Genomic DNA, 18944 nt, shown 5'->3' with positions numbered 1-18944 from the left:
TCCGTTTTCAATGCCTGGGTCTATGCCGATTGTTCCGATGCGAATTTACATTGTATGCCTCCTGTACTGATGATTTTTACGGCTGACTTGTAAGGCCTGCACCAACCCCCTGTCTCGTCGGAGGACTATTGTGCACAGCACTGGTTAGAGTCCCACGCTGGCACTAGGACGATGATCAGCCGCTCCTAACATGGAGAACAGACGCTGTTTTGAGCCGCTCCTTACATGGAGAACAGGCGCTCTTATAAGCTACACTCTCAGGAGAGAGGAGCCCCCTTCCCTGTCAAACGTCTAAAAATTTCGTGAGTGCTCTTCAAAGAATATAAGATTACGATTCTAATGACGCCTTGTTTTAAAATTTTGGTCGATCCAATGCTGAGGAAATTACCTTTGGTAGGTAGCTTTATTTTTCAAGTGTTTTTTTGGAAAATGTCACAACTTTAAGTAAAAATTTAGTATACAAAGTTCAAATATTGTTTTTGGAAAAATATATACGGAGTAAGAATAACTCTTTGTCTTTTGAATGCGGCTTAAAGAGTTTCAATCGGACGTGTAATCGCAGAGATATGTTTTTTAGGGGTGAATCCAAACTTATGCACGGGAGTGTATGTCCAGTCCAAAAATAATCCCACTCACAGAAAGTATAACTCGCAATCTAGTGAATTTATTTGTTCCTGAACACCGGTTGCTTCGAATTAATAGGTTTAAACCGGGACTCAATATCATAAATCTACAAATCTACTATATTAATATTTTGAATCTTTTTCGCATGGACGTTGTTCGGATGATTTCAAAGTCAAAGTTTCCTATTGTTACAAAGCTGGTAGCATTTTGTATTGTTTCACAATTTCAACTTCAATGCATCTTACAATAAATGTTATTGAATGTAACGGGAAAATAACTTTTAACAAAAAGTACCACAATTAAAAAAAACACTTTCATAAATAATAATAATACACAGTGAATGCAATTCCCTCAACTAAATGCGGCAACATAGTCGACGCTAAAATGTGGATTTGTTCAGTTTCGTCTAACCATAATAAGGCATACTTTGCTTTCTATCTTAGTTTAAATTTATGGATGCATGCGTGTTTTTTGTTGTGTTTGTGTGATATTATCCTCACATCGTTCTCCAAACGTTTGTCGAAACAAACAAAACTAGTACTCTATTGGTCGCGTGTCCCGTGGCTTCCGCGAATACTTGAGTCCGAGGGTGTCGCTGATCTCGTCGATCACCGACAGGGCGTAGTCTAGTTGTTCTTTGGTGTGTGCCGCGGACAGGCAGAAGCGGATCCGTCCCTCCATGATGGGCGTGGCCGGGAATCCAACGCCCACGACGGCGATGTTACGCGATGTTAGCGTACGGACTACCGCCCTGTTGAAAGTTAAGAGCAATGAAGAAATATTGAGAGTAACAATACAGTGCCACAGGATCTGAAGTCAGAATGTTGTTCACATTCTATGTTCTCGAAAATGTTACACTTACCCAATTTTGGAGAAGAGGTACACCAACATTGGAACCACGGGGGAATCTTCGTGGCCGTACGTGATGACACCGATCTGAGCGAGTCGTTTTCTGAAATATCTGGTATTTCTGGCTAGTTGATCGATGCGCTTGCTTCCCTCATTGGTACCATCCAATCCCATGATGATCTTCATCGAGGTGAGAATCTGCTGCGTGACCGGTGGAGACATTGAACTAGCATAGCAGTGCGCGTGACTATTAACTCGAAGGAAGTTGATTAATTTCTGGAAATTAAACATAGTTGGGGTAACGAATTGAATCAATCTTGAATGTACTGTCCTTACTTTGCTACCAGCGATGTAACCGCCGGCGGATCCGAAACTTTTCGTGAATGTTCCCATCAGAATGTCAATGTCGTTAGGATCGACGCCGTAGAAATCGAGGACACCCCGGCCCGATGGTCCAGTTGCTCCAATACTGTGCGCCTCGTCCAGGTAAATGTATGCTTTGTACTTTTTCTTCAGGGCCACGATCTCCGGCAGTTTGACGATCGAGCCCTCCATGCTGAACACACCTTCGACGATGATCAGGATCTTCTTCCAGGGTTTTCCCGTCTTGGGTTGCCCGGCTGCAATCGACTCCTGCAGGACACGTTCCAAATCCTTCATACTGTTGTGGTTGAACACTTTTGTGACCGCACCGGACAGCCGGAGGCCGAGAATGATCGAAGCGTGGTTCTTCTCGTCACTGACCACCAGGCATCCGGGCGAGATAAGCGTGGGAATGTTGAGCGAGTTGGTGGCGAAGCCCATACCGAACACAATGGCATCCTCAACGCCGAGGAATCTGGCGGTCAGCTGTTCCAGCTCGACGTGCAGCGGGTTGGTTCCTGTTGGAGGATAGGAAAAATCATCTCATGAGAAGGATTTTGAAAAAAAAATCAGAGAAGGCAAAGTTTAAGAAAAATATTATTGGATCAATTAGAAAATCTACTAAAGATGTAAATATCTTCCCAACCACCATGCAGTGATTTATCGAAGCCCAGAGAGTAAGTGAAATAAAACCTTTTAAAAGACCGGATTGAAGCACTGAGGCTGAAGCGATCTAGGACGTTTCTCTCAAATCAGAAACGTCTGATCGCTAGCTTAGTGTTGTCGCTCTGGATGTTACGCTTATAGGAAATCATGATTATAAATAGGCTTGATCAGAGGCGCGTCCACGTTCGTAACCATTGGTAGGACAAACGTTGAAAAAAATTGTGTACACAGTAAAGCTAAGAAAAATTTTAATCCTATGGAATCCCAGACTGAAAATTGAAAGTTACTATATTTGGGGAGCTAAAACACAAAGGGGTGTAAGTAACATTTTGGTTTCCAAGCGTTCTAATGATATTTTCAGGAGACTTTTCCGCTCAACAGTAGACAATTCTTAGCAGACTGGCTTGTTTTCTTTTTAACTCTCATACAATTTGTATAGTATGTAATTGCTGAAAAATTCGGAAAAGAACATCAGATCAAAAATTTCAAGATCTAAGATTATTTGATTTTCTATAGGAATTTCGTCGGTAATTTATTCAGATATTATTCCGCAAATTTCTAAGGGAATTAAATTATTTTTACAAAGGGAATTTCTCCAAAAAATATGTTTGTGATTCCTCCTCAGGTCAGGACTGATGAAAAATGACTGATTTTTTATTTCAAAAAAATATATCTCAAAAACTAAAAAACATACATCGCTGAAAATTTGACAGTAAACGTAAAATTTTCTGAACTTTCAAGAAAAAATGGTAACAGCAATAGCCCCTTCGGTCCCAATGCCTTCAAAACACGAAAAAATGGAAAATTATTAATTTTTTCTCATGTAAAAAAATATGTGAAATTTTATATTATGAAAAATCAAAATCTTCAGCTTTCATTTCGTCCAAAAAGATTGAAAATCGGTCAAACGGTTCAAAAGTTTGTGGGCTTCGTAGCCGTACGGTTAGTGTCACTACGGCATTTAGCCGCATCGTACTAAGGAGTGTGGGTTCGATTCCCACCTCAGGCCGAAAAACTTTTCGACAGGAATGTTTTCCGACTGTGCCACTGGGCGTTGCGTGCTAGTCCGTTGTCTAATGTGGTGCTTCCTTCAAAGGGCAAATAGCCCACTGGAAGTATTAACGTGTAGTGTCGTTTAAAAAAAAAAAAAAAGTTATATTTTTTTTTTAAATGAAAATTTTGCAAAATCGCTATTTTTCTGGTCACCCTATTTCGGAAATGGTCACCAAGTCCAAAAACACGTGTATCCTTAAATCGGATAAGGAACAAATTAGCAAATTTTCACGGAATTCGGTGACCCACTAGATGTTTATATCATTTTTAAATCTATTTTATTGATCAAATTTGAAAAAATAGACGTGTCTTTACAATCAGTGAAGTTATTCTACAGTGAAACCTCCATGAGTCGATATTGAAGGGACCATCGACTCATGGAAATATCGAGTCATGGAACAGCAATTCTTTGGAAAGCTGCTTCTAGGGACCATCATAGTAACCATAAAATTATGTTTTAAGTATGGTTCCATGAGTCGATATCGAGTAATGGAACATCGACTCATGGAGGTATCACTGTAATTTCCTAGATATCAAATTGATGAACAGCCAAAATTTTGTTAATTTGTGTAAGTGACCTTAATAGCAAAAGCTTTAAAAAAAACCCGAAGAGAAAATCCTTGAAATATGTTCCATCGCGCAGAAACTCCTTCAAATGTTTTACTGGAACTTTTTCAAAAATCCTATAAAAAAAACTTAAAGAAAATCGTCATAATCTGCTACTTTTATGATATTTTAACTTATTCCATTACTTACTAAAACATTCTTTAAAAGATTACTATGAAAGTTCCAGAAACATCTCAAGAATTACTTCCAGGAACGCTCATGACGATTTGTCCTGACCATAGATAGTAGTTTTAAGAAACTATCTATTAATTCATTTGTAAATGCCACAAAAGAAGAATGTTCCATTTGTTTTTCTTATTGTTAAAGAAACTTCTTGTAACAATTGGGTCCTAAAATGTTTAATGAATTCTTGTTTTTATTTAATAATACGAAAGAGCATGTTACTGCCACTACTTTAGCAAGTTTTCCAGCTCATATAACGGCTATAACATTTTTAAACTTCAATTTTAAAAATGGTTCCAAATATGAACCTTGACACTTGTGATCTTGTTTGACATTCACTTTTTCGACAAAAATGCCACATGGCATATAGTTTTAACACTGAGGTTGTTCCTATCTGACATTTCGGAAGGGACACGGAAAACAAAATATACCCAACATTTGAGTTTAAACCAAAGGGTGTGACAAAAAATCAAAAATCATAAAAATAAAGTTTTTTGTACTTAAACCAATGAAAATCATTTAAAAATTGAGTAAACATGTGTTTCTGCCCTAAACTTAAGTGTTTAGCACTAAAATTGAGACAGGGCTTTAGGACCCTATTCTTACAGTTAGTTTCCCATAGATATTCTCGTTCTTCACACGATCTATGATGTATAAGGAACAGGCATTATAAATAGTTTAATTTATTTTTCAAGCATTCTGCTTATTTCCTCTTTTTGTTTTAATCGTGGTTAGGACAATCCTTTGACTGTCCTACCCAGGTGTTTTTGTGCGTAGTACACGTCCTACCTGTCCTACCCACTTCCTGCGCCACTGGACTTGATAATACATACTCCACAACATCACCAAATTTAGAGCTGTGTGTTACCTTTGCCTCTTTGTCAGGGAGTGAAAAAATACTAAGCAGAGAGGCAATGTAAAATTAGCGAGGAAGATGCGACACAAAAAAAAACAGAGGAAAATTCTATATAAAAAAGAAAAGAGTGCCATCACAACTCCGCGAGCTCTATTCTTTTCGAACGGTTTACTCAAGAACTCTTTTAAACTGTGAGTAAGGGTAAGCATAGAAGCAAGGGAGAAAGAGTATCAGAAAAATCCTCGCATTTCAACGCACTCGAATTGTTTAACGATTCGGGTTGTGAAATTTGAATTCAATTCTACTCCTCAGAAAAACCTCGAAATCGCCTCATTTTTGCCTCACAGAAGAATTTCTGTCAAGCCTGATAATAACTCATGAAATCATGAACATCTCTTCTGTATCGGCAATGTATCGCAAGTTGTAACAAGCGAAATAAATAACAACTGCAAACGAGAGCTCCAAAGAGAGAGCGATGATATTCCCGTTCATTTACCGTTGAGGGTAGGTGTTTATTTCACTAGTATGCAGGGATTGAATCCTTAGAAAATTGAGAAACTCTCTCATGTACCGTCAAACGGGGTAACTTGCAACACTTTTCAACTTCAAAACTATTTGGACGAAAATTTTAAGAACTTAGATGAACCAAATACAATATGGTATCCTGATCGCTACGTAAAGAATGCCATGTGGTGTTTATTTTATTAAAATTTGTTTTCCTGGGATTAGGAGAGGCTGAAAATATGCTTTTTTCATGCTGCCCCTGATGTGGGGTAACATGCAACACACAATACAGACTGAAGTTTACTATCAAAAATGTTATCAATACCGTTTTTTGAATCATTAAATAATTAACTGCAGTTAAAATATGACAATAAACAGAAACTAGGTACCATCATTTTTGAAAAATCGTTACTTTTGATTGAACTATGAGCATTGACCATATACGATTAAAAAATCGATTGATTTTGTATTTTATTTGTTCCACAAGTGGAAATTTTTAGCAAATCACAAGTCTTGACGGCTAGTAGAAAGCCATTTAAAAGTTTAAGTGCTACTTTTTTATTCAACTGCAATGGTTTTGAGGTTTTGCTTCACATAAGATATTTTTCATTCATGTTTTAACCAAAGCAACGTATCATATATTGATCGCATGTCTTGAAATGGCCTCTGTTGGTCATTGAAGATAGCTATATTTATATTTCATACAAAAAGTTCATAATGACAGATCTGCAAGTTACATTTTAAACATATTTTTGAAATTAATCATAGTTTTCACGAATAAAAAATAATAAATTCCAATAATAATGCGATTAATGTTACTTTATTCCACCAAACGTGTAATAAGTTGGTTGAGGTTTAACAACTTTAATGTAATTCCACAAATAAATGGTCAATCTTGCTTTTCATGTGTTTTGATGACAAGCGACAGAAAACATCTTGCCATTGAGATTAAAATTGCTGTTGCAAGTTACCCCACAAGGGTAGTCAAAAAAGTTTTCAATTATTTTCAGTGTATAAACGTGAAATTAACAAAACTTTTTTATAGTGCTTTTGTACACTATTAAATACTATAGCGAAAAGCAAATACCTAGAATAATATTTATAACCCGTTTGTATGGTACTAGGAACGATTTTCCGCCTTGTTTTTATACGATCAAACATGTGATATGATTTTCTCCTCCAGCAAACCAACCAAAGTAGAAATAATACCAAAATCCTCACCAAAACCTCTCTTTTTATACCTAAAGTCATTGACCGGTGTAACAAATTAGAACAATTTAACTTAATGCTTTAGAAAACGTCAATTCAGTTACATGTCGTTGTGTTGCAAGTTTCACCCCTGTTGCAAGTTACCCCGTTTGACGGTATCGCTCTCTGTAACTATCATAATAAACTGCATATTATGAGCAACTGTTTATCGTATACTGCAACAAGTTTGATAAGATCGGGAGGATAGCAGTGCACGATAGAACTCCTCTAAACAAGCTCCAAACCTGGGGAATGCAAAAAATGCGAGAATTTTTTCGGGTACTCTCTCTCTCTCTCTCTCTTTGCGATGCTCATCTTTACTCATGCTTCAAAAGACCTCTTGAGTGTCCCACCCGAACATCTTCCTCGCTCATTTTTCGTTGCCTCTCTGCTTAGCATTTTTTTTTTGCTCCCCCGCAAAGAGGCAAAGGCAGCACGCTGCTCTAGAGTATGTCAACGAATTCTGATGATGTAGAGAAGTTTTATCAAGCCTGCCTGCCACACGATATACTAATGCGAAAATGGTAACTTTAGCGAAGAAAGCTCTCAGTTGCTAATTGTGGATGTGCTCATTGAACACTAAGCTGAGAAGCAGGCTCTGTCCCAGTGCATAATGGTCCGGATCGACATTTTAGCAGGAAAAAGTGCTTCCTCCGTTCTCGTCGATTTTCGGACATGTAGTTTTTCGTAATTGAGTTTTGTATCTTCTAATGAATAAGTTGAAGGGTGGCCGATATTTAGGATTTAATTTTGACTCAAACTTTTTTGTTTGAGGAAACATTTAGAAAACGTTTTTATAAACCACTTTGTCGAAGATGCCATTGATCTAACTCTTCATTTGAGCTAAGGAAATCGATTCTGAAAGTTTTAAATTAGTTTGCATTACTTTTTTGTTTTCGGTTTTACGTGAATGTGATCGTGCATCATACAACTAACTCTGTCAAAACTATGAGAACGTAGTTTTTGTAAATTGAGAAAATTCACTTCAAAAATAGGCCCACAAAACTCGCAATTCACCTGTAACTCAAAAAAAATTAATCTTGTCGGCGTGCTGCACTCAGCAAAATTGTAAGTAGATTTTGCCAACATCTACATTATTCCCATTCACTACTTTTTGAAGAAATGTGTAACAACAGATGTTGAAATGATGATACTATTCAGATGTATGTCACCTCGTATTTATTACTATGAAACTTAAAGTAATTCAATAACCACTACCATATATTGTTTTCGTAAACTTTTTTGCGATTTTGGTTTTTTTTTTCATGATTTTTCAAGTGGTATATAAATTCAACATGAAAAAATGGTGTCAATGCAACTGAAAAAACTTTAGTTGTTTTGTCATTGTGACTGCTATTATTGTGAATAAATAGCAAAATATATTATAGGTTCTACAATTTTCGTTTCACATTTCTTCATAATGTGTCAACACACCACTTTGTTTGATCCAGCACGCCGTTAACTTTAAAATCTTGTGAGTAACAGGCGAATTCCGAGTTGTTAAGTGTATTTTTGAAGTGAATTTTCTCTATTTCAAAAATCATGTTCTCTCAGTATTGACATCAACTCCACGAGTTACAGGCATCTAAAGATTTCATAGTTTGTTTACTTAAGGGGGCAGGATCCGTCATCGATTCCGGAATTTTCAAAAGCAGTTTTTTCGTTCAAAATCAAGAAAATTTATAGGAAAATGTGTTCACTGTATTCTATTCTCCATCCGAAACACAGTGAACACATTTTCATCAAATAATTTTCAGTTTTGAACAGAAAAACTGCTTTTGAACTTTCGATGATGACAATGATTACGATGACGGAGCGTTGAACGTTAAACTTGCTTATAACTTCAAAATTACAAGAAGTACAAACTTGCAATGTTCAGCAAAAATGTGTATCATTACTTTCTCTACAACTCTTCTAAAGACCACATTTACGTAAAAAAAAACTGAAAACAAAAAAAGGTAGACAAAAAAACTGATTTTTCGAGTCCACCCTAAGTTAAAACTTTCAGTATCAATTTACTAAGACCAAATGAAGAGTTAGATCAGAAGTGTCCTCGACAAAATTGGTTAAAAAGAACATTTTGTAAAAGTTTTTCAAAGAGTGCAGCTACAATTTTCCTCAAACAAAAAAGTTTGAGTCAAAATTGTAACTTGAATAAGCGTTACCCTATACAACTCATTTTTAAGAAGATGCAAAACTCAATTACGAATAAATTCTCTAAAGACATGTTGCGTCCAAAATCGACGAAAACAGAGAAAACGCCTATTTTCCTGCTGAAATGTCGGTTTGAACCATTTTGCTGTGACTCACAGCCTTTGAGGCGGCATCCATTTATTACGTAACGCTAAAATTGAAATTTGTTGACCCCCTTCCCCCTCCGTAACGCTTTTTGTATGAAAATTTCAAAAAAATGTATGAGTCGTAACGCTTTAGCCCCCCCCCCTCCTTCTAGCGTTACGTAATTTGTGGATGCCGCCTGAGGACGTAATGCCAAGATGAAGAAAAAGATTACCCCGGATTACGGTACTTCAGAAAATTTTATACAGTTGCCTCTCCACATCTCGATATCGAAGGGGCCATCGAGATAGGGAGAGATCGAGACAGGGATGAAAATACTCAATCTACCCTCGCCTACATTGATACTTGCTGGGTAGAATCTTCGTTGATTTTTATTTGTTTTTATCCTCGCCTTGACAACGCAACAAAGATTGACAAAGCGCTTGCCGCAAGATTGTCAGTTTCCTTTTACCCTGCTGATACTCAACCGCATTATGATCATCGGAAGCAAAAAATGATATTCATTCTGGACAGCTTGACTTTTTTACATTCCGCTTCGGAAAGTTGTAATTTTTGCACAAAGCACAGTAAAGACGCGTCAACATCATCGATTCCGTGCATCGGATCGTTCATTACCCGTAAAGCAGCATATTTTTTAATTAGTATGAACCTCAATGATAATCAATTTTCTAAAACTGACACGCTTCTGCTTCTGATAATCAAAAACACCAGCGACGTACGGGCATCGTTGTTTGTTTTTTCATCTACTTTTGTGCCATCTTCATTGGTGCAATCATTTTGGTGGTGGTGCGGTTACTTTGATGGTGGCATAAATGTCAGTGAATTGAGTATAGTGAGCATGATTTTTTTCGTCCCTGGATCGAGACATATAACAAATTTTTGATGAATACTAGATTGAAAAACACTCCATTGCCAAGAAAGTAATACACAAACAAACGTCATTTTGCGCTCCTAATTTGTTTGCAATCCCAAAACTTTGATCTAGTAATCTTCGATATTGGTCATATCGACATACGGAGAGAAAATTGAGAACGAAAAATCAACAGAAGCACATCGAGATATGGAGATATCGAGATAAGGAAGATATCGAGATATGGAGAGTGAAAATGTATGCAGACTGAAGGGACTTATGAAATCATCGACATATGGAGAGATATCGAGATGTAGAACATCGAGATGTGGAGAGTCGACTGTATTCTTTTAGCAGCGAAATTTTCACAGGATTCCCCCAGATATATTTTTAGAAATCACTAGAATAAACTTTTGTAATTATTGTTGAAAACTTAGGATAAATTGATAATTAATCTCGCGTAACTATACATTATATATTGTTTTCGAGCTTATTTGAAATAGGGTAAGTGTTCCCATAGTTGTGGGTGTTCCTATATAGTTGCGGTAGTGCCGTTTTTACTGATTTATCACATTAGCCACAGAACCAACACTGTCAATCGATGTATTGGCTTGTTGATACACGGAATTGTTAAAAAGAGCGTTCAAATTGCCTTAAAACTGATGAAATACCACTAAGTAAATTGCTAAAACTTTTCTTACTTGTACCAATAGTTGCGGTAAAGCGTTCCTATAGTGGAGGATCCCATAAGAAATCAACGGATACCGCAACTAAAGGAACACAAATTAAAAATATACCGCAACTAAAGGAACAGAGTGCCAATAGTGGAGGTATTATTTTTCACTGACATGCCGTGGATTACTGCGATGAAATAATGTTTCTCAATTAGTCAATGGTCGTTACTTCCCGTTACAACATTAAGATGTACATTAATTGCACTTCTTGGATTTAGGCGGTTAAATGAAGTTCAATCGTGCTTAGCACCTCCACTATTGGTACATCTACCCTACCACAAATAAGATTCAACAGCGATCTTTTGAACGACCCAGAGAAATATCAATCATTTTGAGTATATTTTAACAAATCGTTACAAATTTTCAGAACTCTTTACAGGTGATTCAATTTGTTAGGATTTGATTTGGAAGGTATAGGCTGGGGACAGTTGATCTCATTACTGATAGCCAAACCTCTTTTTACGCCCCTAACTGGAGGAGCGTAAAAAAATTGTAGCGTTAAAAGAGGGAGCGTAAAATGAAGTTGGAATTTGGAGCGTAAAAAACGGGAGCGTAAGTTCGAATTTCGAACGTAAAGATAATTAGAATCGTAAACAATCACAAGGAGTTTTGCGAAGAGGTGAGGTTTATCCATCAATAGGGATGACAGAAACCGCATCCTGGCGCCATTTTGGGATCCAAGATGACGACTTCCGGTTTATGGAAATCACTTGATACCCATGGAATACGGGTATTTTTGGAACGGGACAAATGAGTAGCTTCCGGAAATCGATGTTTGATGCCATTTTGGACTTCCGGTTTGTATAAATCACTTGAAACAAATGCAATATGGGTATATGACGCCATTTTGGAAACAAGGTTGAAATCGATTCCTGGCATCTTCTTATCCGTCCTGTTTCGTACCTACCCATATTGCATGGATTTCAAGTGTTTTCACAAACTGGAAATCGTCGTCTTGAATTCCAAAGTGGCGTCGGGCATAGACTTTTGCCATCTACACATAACATGCAAACATAATATGCAAAAGAAAAACTATTCAAATTATGATTTATCTGCAGAGTTATGGTCGCAATAAGAAAAAGGAAGCAAGTCTCTATTTTAAGTTCAATGCATCAGTGATGTAATTTAAATTCTTAAATTGATCAGTATATATTAGAGCAGGTAATCCATTGCACAGAAGAACGTAAATTTGAATAAATCCGACCAGATGAAAGAATTTTTGGATTCATTTGGGGCTACAAACAATTGGCGCTATCTGTTTTGTCAAGTATGAATTCTAAGCTTGTATCCAAGTAAGAGTTATTCAAAGACTAATACCAATAGGTATAATGAAAAAATATGATTTCCCTTGGAGCACATCAGCGTTGGCAATATATTCTTCAAAGCTATACAAAATCGAGCCCACACACTCTGTGTGTTATTTTCACACATCCCGAAAATCCACTTTATACTAATTTCTGCTTTACTTTGCAAAACTTCACGATGCACAAAGATGATTCTTAGTAATGTGAAGCAATACCAGGTTATTCAGTTTGTGTTAAAATTACACACCTGATGTGTTGCTTCAGAAGAGATCGAATCGTACTCAGTTTTGTGTACCTTCTAAGTTTAAGCGTGTAAGTGATTCAAACCATACCTCTGTTAAACCAGCAACATTTGCAGAACTGTAACGTTTTTCTGAGTCATTAAGCACCTTACGTTCTTTGGCAAAGTTGTAAGGCACGTTTTGAACTATACTGCCCATAAACGCATAATTGTCCCATGTGAATAGGAAATCCAGCAAACATGGGACTGACATGCGATTATGGGCAGTATACTTTTGCAAAATTTGTGTCATGGTTCTAATAAATTTTGAGCTGTTCATGATAATAAAATAACAATAACAAAAGTACCGTAATTCGGGGTGTAGTTGATCAGTGGGGAGAAGTTGATCAGTTATGTATCCACATGTATAAACTGTTAAGAGAGCTATGATACGATTTCAATTATCACAATTTATATGATATCGCATTACCTGATAGCTGTGTTTGGTGTTCCTAAATTTGGTTTGACATTTAATATAATTATACCATGGAAAAACATATTTTTTAGGAAATATTTGATGGACTGTTGAAGGGTTCTCCTCCAAACAATCGGCTATTGCCAAGGCTATATAAAGATATCATTTAAATAAACTATTACATACATTCCAGATATGTTCTGTGAATCCAGTTTTGAATATGCATTGATGATGAAAAATCATTTTCAGAGAAAATAATGTTCTTTATGTGAGCGAGTTCCTAATTTAAAAAAAAATGCGTACCTTTAGGCGTTTAATGTGGTGTATTCTGTAATTCACAACATTCAATTCGAAAATTGACCGATTTATCAACAAGTTGTAAGATTTTTGAGACTTGATTCAGGTTCAGTGAATTGAGTATATAGCGTAACTCTTTATTTTAGGAAATTGACTGCAGTAACTGATCAACTTTACCCCGGAATCAAAAACTCCACATTTTGATTTCTAAAAAATGTTTTTATTATTATGGAAACATTTTGTCAAAATTTCGTTTTTATAAGGTACAGTGGGGGAAGTGTATCAGACGGGGTTGGTGGTCTGATGGCTACCACTTCTGCTTCATATGCAGAAGGTCATGGGTTCAATCCCAGACCCGTCCCTTTCCTCGTACTTTGTAGTTGTATATCTCTCATTTGCTTCTATCTTCCATTCTAAATATATCACACTGAAACTATTCGTTCATAACAAACGCTAGAACCAGAGACGGACAAGGAACCGTTTCCCCAACGCTTCCATACTTCCACGCGCACGCCTTTCTTACGCCTGATACATAGGCAGACTGCTAACCACAAAAGCAAACCTCTCTGCCATGCCTTTCCCCCAATCCATACACTCCCGCATGAACTGGCGTAGATGCAGTGGAATATACGGTCTACGTGGGAGCCAGTTCAATGCATCATCAATTCCTCCCCCTTTCCCTCATTGGTCTGCATTCTGACGTGGCAGGCGCCATTGTTGCCTAAAAATAGAAGATCACCAGCACTTATACACTGAGGATGCCTGTTAGTCCCAAGCAGTCATTCGGTTGGTTCCTTGTGTAAGTGCAGCTGATCTGGCGATACTGGAGTAGCAACCACGGGCGGCTAATCAAGCTCAAGCTCAAGCTCAAGGTACAGTGGGGGAAGTGTATCAGTGGGGTAAGTGGATCATTTGTCAATATAAAGCATAAATACTTGAATATGTTAAATGTTTTCGCACCATTGCTTCGTTTTAGGTTATGTTTTTACGCCCACACTGATACTATTGCAAAACTGGTACTACACGTACACTAACACAAGCAAACTTGTTAGCTGCAAAAAGTAATTAATTTGAAAATTGTTTTCCATCAATCAAAAATCCATTGTATCTCTGTCTAAAAACGAATTCAATTATTTTTTTCGACACATGGTGAGCATTTCAGTTTTAATTGAATGAATCACAATGAAAAATATGTCATTTTTATAAATAAATACAAATATATTGGACATAGTACACTTACCCCTACTTTTTAATGGGGTGGGGTAAGTGGATCAAGAATAATTATCATTCATTGGCAGACTGCTTACGAGAATTTTAATTAGCTTTAATATCCGCAAATGTTGTTTTCCTTTATTTTGTTCCATTCCCAGCTTGAATTTGTCGAATTGACCATAGAAAAATTGAATTAATCCACACAAAAGTTTTTTTTTTAACCTTTCTGGTATAAAAAATATAAAAAAGAATAATAATTTCAAAATTCACTCGAAACTTTTTGTGGTTTATCTATGTTGAGTTGTGAAAGAGCAAAATACACTGATTTTCCAATCGAAAGCATAGTATCGTACCTTATTTGACCATATAAATTGTTCTAGACAGATGATACACATATATTCATAAATAAAATAAAACGATTTCAGTTTGTTATTCAAAATTAAATGTAACTAATATTTTTAAACCAAGAGTGTTTTTCGAAAATATCGTTAGGAATTATCTTACAATACTTCTGTATAACATATGCGTATAAATGGATGAATTTCTCCAAATTTTCCTACTTACAATGTATTTTTTTTTTTGTTCAAATTAGTATGAGCTAATATATACATACTTTTTATTATATTTTGATTAAATAAAGATACTTTTCAATTTCAAAGTATTAAAATGTAACATTACTAGCACTAATAACAAAAACGAGGGTTATATGATTCTTATTAAACATAATCACACTACATTTGTTTCGACAACAGATTTTTTTTAATAGTGATCCACTTACCCCACCATGGTGGGACAAGTAGATCATTTGGCGCAAATTTTTAAGTCTCTCATACTCAATACATAACAACCAGAAAAATCGGAATAAATGACGATTTGAAGTATAATAGTCCCTTATTTGTTATCCACAGAAAAAAGTTTGAGTTACATTATTCACGTTAGCTGTACATAAAAATGAAGCTAACTATTGATTTTTCTGTATCCACTTACCCCACGGTACCTTAATTCGATTAACATCCAACCAGTACAGGTTTTAAAAATATTTGAATGATAATACATGTATCCTACTAGGAACTGTTGAACAGAATCGCTCAAAAGTGATCAACTTCACCCCATTTTACGGTACAAAAATGCTGGTTTTCCCACATAAAATCTCATAAAAATTTCAATCGCAATGTGCACATCGTAGGCGTAACCCCATTAATGAATAACGTTCAAATTTTGCACAGTTTTTTGGGGTTCCGAATAAAACCGAAAAAAAAACATTGATCTGATAAAATGGTGTTGATTACCAATCCTAATTTAAGTCCCAATGAAATTCGGCAATATACTACTAACAGCGTCGACCCGATTCTTTGAATCGATAAAAGTAATTCAAAACCAACAAGCATCATTCACCTATATACGAATTCCTACTCATCATCCTCATCAATATAAACAATGAGTCAATTTCCTTTCGCAACAACGGTGCAACTTCAGCCGATTCAGCACGTCATTATTCACTGCCCGGCATCGGGGTCGTTATCAGCGATCGGGGAGGAAACGTAATTCGTTATCTCATAAACTCGCACCACATTCCACCACACTGACTGTCGCATGCAAACACGGTACAATCTTCACACATGCGAATGCCCTTCTTCTTCCGTCTAGCGTTACATCCCAAACCGGGACAGAGCCTGCTCAACCGTTATTAACTGAGAGCTTTCTTTGTCGATTAACCGTTTTTGCATGTGTTTATCGTATGGCAGGTACGAAGAAAATTTCAAAACTGAAAAGATCCAGTGGGATTCGAACCCACGACCCTCAGCTTCTTCTTCTTTCTGGCGTTATGTCCCCACTGGTACAGAGCCTGCTTCTCAGCTTAGTGTTCTTATGAGCACTTCCACAGTTATTCACTGAGAGCTTACTATGCCAATGACCATTTTTGGCTGTGTATATCGTGTGGCAGGTACGAAGATACTCTATGCCCTGGGAAGTCGAGAAAATTTTAAACCCGAAAAGATCCTCGACTGGTGGGATTCGAACCCACGACCCTCAGCTTGGTCTTACTGAATAGCTGCACGTTTTAGCGCTACGACTATCGGAGCCTCAGCCCCAAATGCCCCCGCATAGAAAATAAAGTTTATCCAAGCACTTCGCGGTCATTTAGGAAAGCCATTTGCATGTCAACAATCAGCTAATTAGAGCTACAGCTCGTGCAATTATTTGCTGTCTAGTAGAATATGTCGTTACATTACCGATTTCCCGCCGCGAGCTGCATGCCGCCAGTCCGTAGGCTTTGATAGATTCTTCAGCTTCATCTGCACACGGTCCCTCATTTTGGGCGAAGCCGAGATAGTTGTACGATCCCAGGTTGAGACATCTAGTCTCGGTACCGGTGAACCTACGGGCAAACACCATCAGTAGCAAACGAGTATCAATTATCGCCTGCATGACAAATTGATACTCACTCGAACGACCAACCGTAGTCTTTGGTGATTCTGTCCTTGAGTGTCACCTCCGAACCCGGGACGCTACAGATCGGTCTGTTCCAACAGTCTTTTACCCGCCGATAGACGTATCGAAGATAGAACTTTTCAAATGCATCATAAAGTGGAACGTAACCCTGAAAGATATGAAATGATTATGATCATAGAGGCCATTCAATTGGGTTTCGGTCAGATCAATTGACTTACGTCTCTGTGCTTCTCGGTTGCCACTTTCGGGGTGAAGAATAACTGATTTATGTAACCGAGTATCATGAGCAGATAAAAGCCCAGATAGGTGAAACAGGCGGTGTGAAGTGGCACCTGCTCGTACGACGATTTTTGATACTCATTACCGTAATCGAATTTCATCTGAGGCATCGGTTCAGGCTGATGTTTGCTGAAGCCATTCTATTATAGGCAGGAAACGGGAACCGCGTAAACCACACAAGTAGCGATAGGGGCAGGTGACACGAAAAGAGAAACGCATACAAAAAAGAGAAGCCATTTAGTTTTTTGTCCATTAACTCACTAAATTCCTCAGCTAAACCCAAGGGCGTGTGCGACGCGTTAATTAATTCTGGACACACTTTCGATGTACCTTTTCCTACACGCTATCAGGCGATGATAGTAGGTATCAACATTTACACACTTCAAATGACTCATGCCGAACATGAACATAGAGAGAAGAAAAAAGAATCACAGCTCACCGAAGAGAAGTTCTTGGTGCCATTGGTTTGCTGATACTCCGGGAACCGGGACCGGACTACGTGATGGCCATTCTTCACCGTCCCATTGGGTAAGGCGTGGCCGTTTTCCTTCAGTTCGGTCATTCCAATCCGTAATGTCCCGATTTTTGAGTCGTGCCCGAAGAAAAGCAAACTTTCTAAAATTCACTGCCACAACTTTTTCTGTGCTCCGCCACTCGCGCACCACTGATCCACACAAAATCGATATATGCAAATGAAAAGTCAAAAAACCGCAATAGAGACGACACACACGCACACCGGAGACACTGGAGCAAGGACTGCCGCTTCGGAAGGTACGCGCAACCCGTCACTATATCCATCGGGGGCGCCGTCCGAAACTGACAGTTATTTATGTCATGTGCCACTGGTGTACATCATTGCAATATCCCAACACATGAACGCCTCTGTTTGCTGGTGGCCATAAAACAGCAACTCATACAACAAATTTCACCTTAATACAGCCATAGCCACATTGGTAAACGAAGAACGACCGTTAACCGTGCGCATGCTACGGAGAGCTGCTTTCGTGTTTGTGATCACCAGAAAGCTTCGTTTCGACTAGGAAAAGTCTGCCTAATATAGAGAGATGCGTCGAGAAAGTAAAATTTCTTTATGTTAAAATAAGTAGTTATTATATCAAAATTTGATGCACAGTCCAAATGACGAAGAAATTATCAGTTTGAAACGTTGAAGGCTTTTCCATCACTTCCAATGGCAAAATTACTACTATATGTACATGTATTCAACTAGTCGGCGTTAAGTCAGAAGAGAACAAGTAACATCACTAATAGCATTACAACGAAAACATGTTGAGCTAGTTACATCTTTCACCGTAATTTCACTCAAAGTTAAATTACGATGATTCATAATGTAAAACCTGTTAATCTTATACCAATAGTACTTTCTTGCAACCCGGATGATAAGGGCAGTTCTGACAGATTTTTATTTATGCAAATGCACAGACTATTTGAATTGCGATAATCCAATTTGAGCATGTCACATTGAGAGCAGAATCTAAAAGCTGATGGTAGAGTATATTCCTGTTGCATTTGAGTTCAAAGGGATGGGAACAGGATGGGAAATCAACTACAGGATTAGTCAAGGGCAGTAAATAAGGTAGATCAAATATTGAATGAAATTCTCAAATAGATGAAAGGTTTCGAGACCAAGGCTGGACGAACAACAAATTTCTTTGTATAGCTAATCTAATATACAAGCGAGATATGCTATTTTATAGTACACCGTTTATGGGACTCTGACAAATTGCAAACCATGCGTCTCCTTTTTTTGTAGAAGAAAGTGTATCCTTTCAATTCGCGATGACGAAGGCAATTACCACAGTTGATCCTATGCGTGAAGCTCCGATTTCTTTACATGGCAAAGCATAGGAA

General features: G+C 37.5%; 1 protein-coding gene across 1 annotated transcript; it reads right to left on the bottom strand.

Annotated features, from left to right (window-relative positions):
* Positions 1-802: 802 nt before the first annotated feature.
* On the bottom strand, positions 803-17882 carry LOC5565891 (serine palmitoyltransferase 2). The gene is made up of 7 exons (XM_001650213.2): positions 17515-17882; positions 17015-17215; positions 16790-16944; positions 16577-16722; positions 1810-2354; positions 1487-1749; positions 803-1375 (listed from the first exon to the last, which is right to left on the bottom strand). Exons 1-7 carry the CDS (start codon positions 17635-17637, stop codon positions 1159-1161), a joined length of 1650 nt encoding a protein of 549 aa, XP_001650263.1. The 5' UTR covers positions 17638-17882; the 3' UTR covers positions 803-1158.
* Between the last annotated feature and the right edge of the window lie 1062 nt (positions 17883-18944).

The sequence above is a fragment of the Aedes aegypti genome, chromosome 2 (genome assembly GCF_002204515.2).
Source record: "Aedes aegypti strain LVP_AGWG chromosome 2, AaegL5.0 Primary Assembly, whole genome shotgun sequence".
NCBI classification, from domain to species: Eukaryota; Metazoa; Arthropoda; class Insecta; order Diptera; family Culicidae; genus Aedes; species Aedes aegypti.
This window is presented reverse-complemented; position numbering and strand designations above follow the sequence as displayed.